Below are 11,876 nucleotides of genomic sequence, written 5' to 3'. Positions count from 1 at the left end.
AACAAACGCACAACAAATAGAGGGGGGTGCACACTGCATGCAGCGAGGACGGATTTAAAAAAGAACAAAGAACTCAGCAGAAAACAAAAGTGAGAGAGAAAGAAAAAAAAAAAAAGCAGGAGGAGAGAAGAAGGGAAGAGGGAAGAAGGATAAGCAAGCATTAAAAAAAAAAAAAAAAAAGAAAAAAAGAACCATGGCGAGGCAAGGAGAGTGTGGTGAGGGGGGGGGGGGGGGTGGGGAAGGGCAAATGAGGGAGAGAGGGATAACGAGACAGATTCACACTGGGGGCAGTTGTGGGCATGACCTATACGCCGGCCCTGCGGTTTCAATGTCAGATTAAAAGGAGATTGCCGCAGCAGTCTACGGCATTTCTCAACAGGACCCCCACTTTAGCAGACAGGCACGCTCCGACATAATATGGGTCCGGGGGTGAGGCGGCACGTTCTTGAGGTTGCCTGTGCAGCACGGGCGGCTAATATACAAAAGACACGAGTGGGGAAGTCACTACAGCAAGCAGCTGCACACATGCACTCTTCCTGGATGCGTGCCCGAAGACCAGCGGAGGTGTGTGCGATCCGTATGTGAGGAAAAACAAGTGTTTTTGTGTGTGTGTGTATGTGTGTGTGTGTGTGTGTGTGAGAGAGAGTGAGAGACAGTCATCTAGACAGATCAGTATCAATCAAGCTCCATTCGTGACCACAGGCAGCAAAGGAGAGCAGAAGGGGACTTTCTAAAATTACCAACGTGACCTAATTTTCCCAAACAGCTCTGATGGTGGTGGTGGTGGTGGGGGGTTCCTGCATGTGAGGGTTCAAACACTCATGAAGAAAGATCAGCAGGCTCAGAAATGTGAACATGCCGAGCCATTGTTCTGGTGACTCGTGTCGATATGAAATATACCCTACACCCGACTTACACAAGTTTATTCATCCTATTTTCAGAAACTGATAAAAGTTCAGCTTCTGGATGCTAATTAGATAAGGCCTTTTAAGGTATTTTGGGGCTGCACATGGGACAAGCCACAGTGGTGAAAACAAGGAGATGCGTCTGGTTTATTCTTTCAGTGGATCAAAAGGACTTCACCCATCCACAGGCTACTCAATATTACAACCAAACTGTTCTGGGCTTCAGCTTCATCATTTTGATGAATAAAAAATATAGAATAACAGACTCGCTTGCTAGTGCCTCCAGATAATAAAGATCTATTTTCTTTGTAAGTTTTCTCCCCATCTTCAAAGACCACTACGAGTTGAATAATCTGCCCACAGAAAGATGAGAGATGCCTGCAGCTGGCAGGTTCTATTCAGCTACAGGAGCTTTGAGCAGACAATCCCTCCATTGCCGCATGCAACTGGGAGTTAATGGGAGGCACTGGAACAGGCTCTGCAGCCCGGAGCCTGTGAAATGCACTGAATCTGTCAGATTCCGGCTTCCCGCCGCTGCTTCTCCATTCCAAGCACAAAGGTGAGGAAAGCCGCAGCCCTGAAACCGGAATACAGCTAAACAATCAGCTTTTCCGCCTCTTATATGCACGTCACGCCATTTTCCACTCTTTTCAGTGCCACTCACACACAAAGAATCGGCATAATAAGAGTATGAGAGAGAGAGAAAGAAAGAAAGAAAGAAAGAAAGAAAGAAAGAAAGAGAGAAAGAAAGAGAAAGAATGGAAGAAAGGAAGACGGAGAAGAGGAAGAGAAAAGGGCATAGAAAAGGACTCGGAGAAACTAATAGCCAAGCGTTCCTTCACGCCTCCAATTCATTAAGAGAAGAATGATACACAGCAGAATGAGTTCAGCGACTCGCCTCTCGCTCTTTCCTCCACCCAGACATGATGTCTGGCAATGGCACCTTATGCGTGTGTGACTGTGTGAAGCCTGGCTCTGAGAGAGAGAGAGAGAGAGAGAGAGAGAGAGAGAGAGAGAGAGAGAGAGAGAGAGAGAGAGAGAGAGAGAGAGAGAGAGGGGAGAGCATGGCCATCTATCCCAGAGTGGAATGAGCTGTCAGGACTGGAGAGTGCATGAGGAGCAGAGAGGTGGTGCTTGGGGTTAGCGATGGGGAGAGGGCTCCGTTTATAGACTATTTACACAAGATGCCCTCCAAAAGCAGTGACTAATGGCACAACACGGCTGGGCCAGGTGGGACCAAAGAGATGGCACCCTGGCACACACATGCACAGGGTGGATGTGTGTGTGTGTGTGTGTGTGTGTGTATGTCAGACAAAGCCAAGGAGATAACCAGGTCATGTGTGCGAGTGAGTGAGTCAGAGCCGGTGTGTGTCGGTGTGTGTGTGTGTCTGGACAACCTGTACCTTTCTCTGTGCGTAGGCGCTTGAAGGAATCGGTCTTGGACAGGCCCGGGTCAGCGATGAGCTTGGAGCCCAGCTTGACAGTCATGTCGATGGAGCGGTAGCCCTGGGGCAGCTTGCGATCGTACAGCAGGGTCAGCAGCTGGGCCAGGGTCATCTCTCCAGGCAGAGGTTGACCTTTGAGTGGGCACAAAGAGGGTTAAAGGTTGTATCAGCGATAGTGGGGATACATCACTTCTGTTAATGTTCAAACAAAACAGAGAGCTAGTTCGCTACTTCCTCCCCCTCCCTCCCATGCAATTAAAACTCTCCTAAACTCACATCTCGTCGGTTATTGGTTGAAACACTTTATTTTTCTTTTGAGTGGGTTGCCAACCCTTGTTGGTAGCAACTGTTTTTGTGTACAGATCTCGGAGCCTAGGGTGCCTACAGAGGCGTGGGTTTTTGATGGCCTGCTTATGGGGCAGACAGCTAGCGGACCGTTGAGAAAGATTAGATGAATGTGATCATTTATGTTTGGGCAGCTTTGTTTAGGAACAAAAGGTTCACTAAAGACCATCACCACATTTATTTATCTTTTTAGGCCGGAATGGCAAGAAAAATCTCACTTTTTGTAAAGAATAATCAACAGTTGACCAAATCTGCTACAAATGTACATGCTTCTGGATAAATCATAGACAGTGGGGAGGATATATGGGATGGGCTCCTGTATCTTTAGGGGTGTAAGGCATTGCACTGCAGCAAGTTTTGCTTTAGGGGGTGGTGGACATAGGAGCGGTGATGAGGACTCTGAGATAAGGACACTGTGGTTACACCAAGGTAGAGGTCAGTGCTGTTTTTAGGAGCGCTGATCAATAGGACTCTCAGGCAGCCCCATGGCTACTACAGTATGGGGAGACTCTGAGCGAACAGGCAAGGAAGGGAGAAAGGCAGAGAGAGAGAGAGAGAGAGAGAGAGAGAGAGAGAGAGAGAGAGAGAGAGAGAGAGAGAGAGAGAGAGAGAGAGAGAGAGAGAGAGAGAGAGAGAGAGAGAGAGAGAGAGAGAATGAATGAATGAATGAATGAATGAATGAATGAATGAATGAATGAATGAATGAATGAAAGAGACAGACATGGAGAGGAAACACAAATTTGCAGAATAGGATTGTAGACATTGTGGCGGAATTGAGAGAGAGACTTCAGTGTCTCACACAGTTAGGCATCCATGTTTGATCCTAGCGTGGCTGTGGTGAATGGCCTTTACCTGGGAGCAGCTTGTGGTAGAGGTGGAAGACAGGCACACTGACGGTTTTGGCAGCAGGGTCAACGCCAGAGGAGGCAGACAGCTTGTCACTCATCACCCGACCTCGTCGAGACGGAGGCCGTGGAGGGGTGGACAGGGCCCTCTTGGACTGAGACTTCAGGCCTGTCACACAAACACACACACATACAATCACTTAATTTCACCAAGCACCTGCTGACTGTATGGACTAGTATACTCCTAGTATGTCCTAAGCATTCATAAGAATCCAATTTGTTTTACAATGCCTGAACACAATGTTCAGACCAATTTGTCTACTTAAATAATGGTTGTATGGGGCACAAGTCTGAGCTGGCTGTGGTTGGGTGTGCCAGGGCAGTTGCCAAGTTACCTGAGGCTACGACAACACTGTAGTTGTCCTGGAAACCGTTGTCGGTCTTCATCTTCTCCTTCTCCTCGTGGTTCTTCTTCTCCTTGTCCTCCTTCTGCTCACTGATCAGCTTGGCTGTGATGCTGGGAGTGTCTGCATTATCAACAGAATGAGAGACACAGAAATAGAGAAAGAGGGAGGGAGGGAAGGAGGGAGGGAAGGAGGGAGGGAGGGAGAGAGAGAGAGAGAGAGAGAAAGAAAGAAAGAGTGAGCCCTTGGGTTGTTGACCTAAGGAGAGAAAGTTGGGCGTGCACAGCCTCAATAGCCCCACCATCAGCTGCTGAGGGCCCCAGTGCAGCGCAGCGAGGCACACACAGTAAATAGAGCCGGGCTGCTGACAACGCGCATCTGGCTTTATTGCTTAAGTGTATAAATATTCTAATCTGATGCATTAACAAGGCCGATAACGAGCCCAGTGGCCAGGGAAGGCGAGGCGAGCATCCATCTGTTAGCTCCTGCAGAGAGAGATACACTCCATCACAGATGAATTAGCCATCAGCCGAGCCCTTGGGGGCCACAGGGAGGCTATCTTAAGTAACCCACCTTCCACACATACACAGACTCATATCACACACACACACACACACACACACACACACACACATATATATATATATATATATATATATATATATATATATATATATATATATATATATATAAGAAAATTCATATATAAATATAAGAGAATTCAAGCTGAAATGCAGACAATGTTGAGGGATCAGGGATGAGTGCATTTCATTGTGCAAAATGATACTGCACATCAATTTCTTCTCCACACACATACTATACGAAAGCACACACACATCTTTCAGGGTGAGGGGTCAGGAAGTCAGAGTAAAATCACACACACACACACACACACACACACACACACACACTCACACACACACACACACACACACAAACACAACCAAATACATTTACCTCAAGTGCCAGCTGCACCTCAGACCTTGACCAGGTATTATTACTATGGAAATGCAATATGTCCCAGGGTCATATGCATCTTTCTTCAGATACCCTGGCTTGTGGATCCTTATGCACACTCAGTGGGGCTGAGGCTTTGTGGCACTGTTTGATCAGTGTAATTCTCTTTAAACACTACACTAACCCAGGATGAGGAAAGTTACTCCCGTGGTGAGATTCAGAAGTCAGAAGCTGACATGACAAAAATTATGAGCAGAAGCCTCCCATTACCTGATGTATACAACAAGCACCTGAGAGGTGAAGCCTCCTCAAGATTGAGATTCTATTCATACTTATGGCTGGAAAGTGCAGAGGTGTGTAAGTTCAAAGTGCACCTAGACATCAAGTTCTTAAGTTCTTAAGGGAGAGAGGAACGTACCTGAGACTCGGTCTAGGACGTCGGCCAGGGTGGTGGAGATGGGCAAGTGAAGGGTGCGGTACTTGTGCCCTGCCCCATACATGGGGTGCTGGATCACATGACTGGTGGCATTAATGCGTCCCTTATACAGCTGGAGAGAGGGAGAGAAATTACATGTTATGGGGAGATGGGCCACTAGAAAACAGGGCTAAATGTCCTGTCATCATGTAATAGTGTAAGTTATAGGAGTCATCTTAAAGCAACAGCACAAAACTGAACAGAATCCATTCTCTTTTTTATTAGTACAATATCATCAATCTCTTCTTCCTGGTGTTATCAATCACCTACCATCCTATGCTTACGTTCCCCTGTTGGTACAACAGAAAGTGTCCATTCTGTAGTGTGCTATGTTCGCTCTACAGTACACAAAAACTGAGATGCAAAAATAGAACAGGAAGGGTTTAAGGGTGGAAATGAAGCAGTCCAATAAAACCGATGTCTATAGCACTAGTTAAATATATAAACTGAACTGAATTGTGGGTCGTTGAGTCACGTTTCTCCCGCCACTCGCGTTGAGAAGTTCAGCTGTTGCTGCACCGACAGACGGCACAGGCCAATCAAGCCAATCTACGGATGGCACCAACCAATCAAATTACGTTTATACTTCAAGTCATTTGCATAGCTACCGTCGGGAACACCCACTGGCATGCGTTGACGGAACGCAACTGTGTGTAGAAGCCGTAACTCACAATTTAGAAGTTCACTCGCTATTAATCTAATAAAGTACTGTCTGATTAGGCCTACAGGCTACATTACAGCGGCCGTTGTTCTTGTACAAACACAAAAACAAACATCAACAGAAGGTAGGCATATTGAAATAAAGTGAACGTCCGCTAATGGCTAAAACATCCACAAACAATCGCTAACCATTCTGATGACGTAGCGCCTGCATTTTTAAAGGAACCATATGTAAAATTGTGGCCAAAACTGGTACTGCAAATCACTTTCAAATTACTGTAGAGCGGTGTATCCCCTCCTCCCTGACTCAAGGTTGCCAACCCGGATGCCGAAACACTACTGACTTCGTGATTTGTAGATAGGTAGAGGGTGGCGCATCAGGCCAAAACACAGCATGACATGACAAAACACAACATCAACATCAGTTGAGGGCTGCAACTTCACTTTTTAAATGACAATATCCTGGCCGGACTACTGTTGTCAGTGATATAAGTATTTGAAATGAACATGATTTCTTAATGTCTAGTGACATATCAGGGCCATTTTATGATTAATTGAAATACATTTCTTACATATGGTTCCTTTAAAACATGGCCACGCCCTAGTGGCGAAAGTCATTATTGACATGTCATTTTCCAGTGAAACTACTTGAATTTCAGGTTTAATGAAAATCCATTTATCTCCAAAAATGAAAAAGCAACCAAAAAATGGTCACAGTTCTCATTGCTTCATTTCCACTAAGATTCCGTTCCGCAACAATTGAAGGTTCTAAAATTCTATGTTAAATTCAATGAACCCAGATATTCTTTAAAACGTTTTTTTCCCCAATATTCCCTTCACACCGGTGTGACGGTACACCTTTAAGGGTTAAACATGACTGAACGATAAAACTAAATACATTTAGGACATCAGTGCTGCGCGACTGTAAGGGTGAAGTGTGTCATTCGGACACACACTGCTTCAGAGTGTCAACCCTTCAGGAGGTAAAGATTCACATCGATTCAGCACCATGGCGCCCACCTCTGATAATGAAGCCGAGCGGCGCTCTCGCATGCCAGGCCTCCGCTGGAACGCACTGCTAAACTGCACAGACCGCTTGTAATCGATGAAATTAAGTGATCGATGATGCCCGCCGATTTGCCCGCTGGCACAGTTCCTCCTGGCATGCCTAGGCAGAGCGATCACTCTCTGGCCCTCTCGCCGACTGGTGACCCGTACCCATTCGTGCGGTCACTATGCGTCTTAGGAATGGCAAAGGGTCGGGGGGAGGGGGCACGGAGGGCATGAATGCCAGGCTAACAGACGGCTACCGTCTGGTCCAGACACATCATAGACACATTAATGGAGCAGCTCATTCATAAGACATTAGTCTGAATGGGAGAGCAGGAGTTTAACAAGGAGATGGAAACCCATCTTCTGAGCAACAACTTCAGAGTGACATTAGTCTCTGACGGCTCACAATACGTGTCTGGCCCCTTGTGGCCACCTGGGGATACTACAGGGGCCAGACCAAAGGAGATAACTAGAACTACTGTGGTCAGGTATTTGGAAATTATTAGTGTCATACATTGTATGTGTCAGGTCGAATACAGTCTAACAATGGTTTCCGCCCCAAATTTTAGACTACTTATCAGATCTGTGGACCACTGAATTGGCTGAATGTTGAAGACATGATTCTTTGGGAGATTGTTTGTAAACGACCTGAGAACTGAGTTATAATGTTGAGATTTTGGGGGGCGGGTGGGGTAAGGGTGGGTGTGTGTGTGTGTGTGTGTGTGTGTGTGTGTGTGTGTGTGTGGTGCCTCACCGGACAGGGCGACTGCAGGAAGACTGTGACCTTCTCGTCCTCCAGCATGAGCTGCAGGAAGAGCCTGCGGATGAAGCCCGAGATGTTGCCAGAGATGGGCACGTTCCCGCGCTGAGGAGCCGACTGGAAAAGCTCACACAGGACCTGCACGGGGAACAGACAGACAAAGAGATGCCATCCTAAGTCATAGGTCACACCATAATACATTCAAATAAGCCTAACATTAGACCACTGGACTCTTTGATGCATCATCTGGATATATACTAAAGAAAATGATACATGGGGCAACTTAACAATGTTGCTGGGCAACCACATAACTAGTTTCATTTATTCTGCTCGGATGACCATGACGATTTGCCTACAGATGATTAAAGTTCTCCAGAAAAGAAATTGTTGCCCAATATTAATGGGAACATGCCAGAACGAGGAACAGTGTCCAGCAACACTGCTCAAAAAGTTGCCCCATGTATCATCAGCTTGAGGCACATGGATCAGAAACCCTATGGTTAGTTGTTTGGACAAATTGCAACTTAAATATTAAGGCTAAAGACTTTCCCCTTGCCTCTCCGTCTCCCACACAACAAACACAGAAAAACGCACGTCTTCTATACAGACGCACTGCATGCAGACGCACTAGTACTTGGGCCCTACCTGTGCCATGAGGCGCTGGTTGTTGGGGTGGCAGGAAATGCACTGCAGGAAGAAGGCCACTGTGGCGTTCTCGATGCTGGTCCGCTGCTGAGTGGTGAGTCCACCTGCCCGGCCGCTCGTGCCCAGAGAGTACCGTGAGCCGGAGGCCTGCACTGGGGAGGAGGGAGGGGGGACAGAGTGTCCGGCAGAGGAAGAGGGGGACGATAATGATGAAGAGGGACCGGCTGTGGACCCCCCGGCTGCTGATGCCGACGCCCCACATGTTGCCTGGCCGTTACTGCCGCTGCTGCCGCCGTTGTTGGTGTTGTTGCTGGTGCTGCTGCTGGTTCCAGCACTGGCGCTGGAGTGGCACAGCAGGAAGAGCAGCGCTGTCCACAGCGGGTTGACCTCTGGGCCACCTAGCCAGTCCTTCATGGCGTGGCTGTTGCCCACTTCCGTCAGGAAGCGCAGCACTGGCGCTGCCAGCTCTGGGGAGAGCGTGGCACGGCTCACCGGCGGCGGCGATGAAGAGGAGGAGGAGGAGGAGGAGGAGGAGGAGGAGGAGGAGGTGGAGGGGAGGTTGTGATAGCTGTGGTGGTAGTGATGCTGATGCCGTCGCTCGGACGGTGAAGAGGAGGACGAGGCGGCTGCCGCGGCAGCGGACGAGGCGGAGCCAGGCAAGGGGAGGTCGGCGCTGGCCAGCAAGTTGCAGCAGAGGCCGGCCAGGCTGCGCACCAGGAGCGAGGGCAGACCCGAGTCCAGCAGCTGCTGGATGGCGCCCGGCGACTGGGACGCGGCAGCCAGGGTGGCCAGCTGCGACTCGGACAGGGCGGGCGGGGAGCGAGCGTGCTTGGAGTCGTCCGTCAGGCCCCCGCCGCCGGACGCCGAGCTGGTGGCGGCGGCCGCCGCGTCGTGCTGCTTCTTGCCGTCGTCGGTGAGGGAGAGGCGGTGGCGCGACTGGGACTGCGACTGGGCGGCCGGCGTGGGCACAATGCCCATCCAGGACATGAGCAGAGAGAAGTAGCTGGGGTGAATGTGGCACATGGAGCACAGCAGGCTGTCCACCGCCTTCTTCAGAACCATGTTACAGGCCAGCGACATGGACCAGTTATACAACAGCCTGCACAAAACAAGGGGATGGAGGAGGAGAAGAGGAAATAAGGAGAAGAACGAGGGATGATGTGAGTGCTACATTACAAACACTGTTTACCTCGTAGCTAGCTTGTAGTAATTCACTCTTACAGAGTTGTGGTGGTAGTATATATTTATGGTTACCGTCATCATTTTGGTCTTTTTTATTTAGTCTACTAATACGGTTTTATTTTTTTTATTTAGGCTATGGCTTTACTTTGAACTGTTAATTCTAATGTTAATGTAATGTGTATTGATGTCATTGTAAGTCACACAAACATCTGATAACAACCATAAACATAAAAAAATGAACATGAAAGTCCCATTTTGTTGTCACAGAATACAAACTCCAACGCGCAGCCCTAACATTCTGAATCTCCCTTATATGTTAAAACCTGTGTCCTGATACCCCCAATCCCAAAAGCATGACCAGGTAAGTGAACAGATTCCTGTGATTGTGTGTGTACTTGCAAGGGGACACAGAGTGCACGGGAGCAACTGCTTTTAAAGGGAAATCATTTTGGAGTGGAGTAGTTTATTCTGTTCTGGAGGAATGAAGTATTCATGTCAGACAAATAAAGCATGCATGAATAAACCACAGCAAGGGAGCAGCTTCGGAGAGGGAGAGTGGTCGCCACATGACCAAAAACACACGTGTACACACACACACACACACACACACACACACACACACAGTGCAGGTGGCATTATATACACTGAAAGGCTAGCCACAGGGGAATATGAATACACAATTTTGGCCCGCTTGTGGAAGAAAAGGAAATTGAATGAGGTTGCCCCTAAGCTTACTATTAGAGTGTTTCAAAAGCAGCGTAGGGACAACACTTTAACACTCCTTGACACTTTTAGAGGCGAAGAGTAGAAGAACAAAGAGTGTCTTAGGCGTGAATAAGGATGTGTCACTACTCAATTCAATGAATGTGCATTAGCACTTGTGTGCATGTAAGGACCTACAGTATGAATGAAAGACTACACCAATAAAAGTGACTGCCAGAGCATGATTGAGTGCCTGTGTGTTGCTGTATTCACTCAAATAGCTAATGGATTCATGAATGAGAGACTAACCAAATATCAGTCTAAATGTTATATAGAGATATATCTGTTTAATTACTCTGCCCAGACAGAGATTAAAGGCTCAGGAAACCAACAAAAAAATGCTGGTGTTTTGAGTTAATTAACAGCTGATTAGAGCTTTTCTCAGGTCGACATTTCAATTTTATAAATTCTTTAATCTAACATTTTGAGATAGTGGACTTATTTCCATGAGCTGTAAATCATCAAATAATCAAAGATTAGAACAAAACACTACTTCATATTTCATACATATTTCACTTTAAGTGCAATGAATCTAGAGTGTATATGAACTCTTCACTTTTTGAAATGATGGAAAACAGACTTTTCTATGACATTCCAATGTTTTTAATTGCACCTGTACCGGGGGGCATGAGTGACAGGAGTGACTGGCTCAATTGCATCTGTATCGGGGGCATGACTGACAGGAGTGTGTGGCTCTACTCACTCAAAGAGCTCTCGGTTGAGCAGCGCAGGCAGGTCGTAGTCCACCGGCAGCTCGTAGCTGTGCCACAAGATGGCCGCCACGCAGTGGAGGTGTGAGGGCGAGGGCATGAGCAGGCCGTACTCGCGGGGCGAGGAGGCGCTCGGGCCCATGTAGCCCAGCGGAGCGCTTCTCTTCATGGCCGCCACGCGCGCGGAGTCGTGCACCCACTGCAGCAACGCCTGAACCCTGCAGACGGAAGAAACCAAGTCCAAGTATGTCAACAATCACATTGGAAGAGGTTGTTTTGCTTGACGTTTGTGTGGCTGAAGTTGATATAGCAGTGCATGTCTTCTAGTGTTAAATCACAACTTACAATTCCATGAAATATAAAGCTTACAATTTCATTAAAATGTAAAGCTATCAGACACTCATAGAGCATGTCCCAAAGTAACTATGTTTTTGAGCCGGTCCATGTTGATTAAATGATTGATTATTCGAAAACTTTGGTTTTGGTGGTTTCAGAGGGATACGTCAGGTTACCTGATGTAACCCTTGTGTCTCAGCTGATTTCATCTGACTGAAAGCCTGTCTCATGCCATTTCATTGGACACAACTCACTGACGGGGATGCTATTCCCAGAAGTGAGCCGTGCTGGATGAGATGAGCTAAGAAATAACCATCAGCAGCGAAAACCTGCATCCCAAATACCCCATAAATTGAAGAATTCGTGGGCTATCTGAGAGCATCTCCGGCAAT

The 11,876-nt window shown here is 47.5% G+C and overlaps 1 protein-coding gene across 11 annotated transcripts in view; it reads right to left on the bottom strand.

Moving 5' to 3' along the window:
* Positions 1-11,876, bottom strand: part of birc6 (baculoviral IAP repeat containing 6) — a 129,972-nt gene that overhangs the window by 63,537 nt on the left and 54,559 nt on the right. For all 11 annotated transcript variants that reach the window (XM_042066404.1, XM_042066408.1, XM_042066414.1 and 8 more), the window contains exons 54-60: positions 11,142-11,366; positions 8,495-9,593; positions 7,844-7,987; positions 5,320-5,449; positions 3,936-4,067; positions 3,548-3,709; positions 2,309-2,482 (exon numbers count right to left, since the gene is read on the bottom strand). In XM_042066404.1, the coding sequence (XP_041922338.1) occupies positions 2,309-2,482; positions 3,548-3,709; positions 3,936-4,067; positions 5,320-5,449; positions 7,844-7,987; positions 8,495-9,593; positions 11,142-11,366 (2,066 nt within the window). The remainder of the gene's footprint in view (positions 1-2,308; positions 2,483-3,547; positions 3,710-3,935; positions 4,068-5,319; positions 5,450-7,843; positions 7,988-8,494; positions 9,594-11,141; positions 11,367-11,876) is intronic.

This window comes from Alosa sapidissima, chromosome 16 (genome assembly GCF_018492685.1).
Source record: "Alosa sapidissima isolate fAloSap1 chromosome 16, fAloSap1.pri, whole genome shotgun sequence".
NCBI lineage: Eukaryota > Metazoa > Chordata > Actinopteri > Clupeiformes > Clupeidae > Alosa > Alosa sapidissima.
The sequence above is the reverse complement of the archived record's forward strand: the minus strand, read 5'-3'. Positions and strand labels throughout refer to the sequence as shown.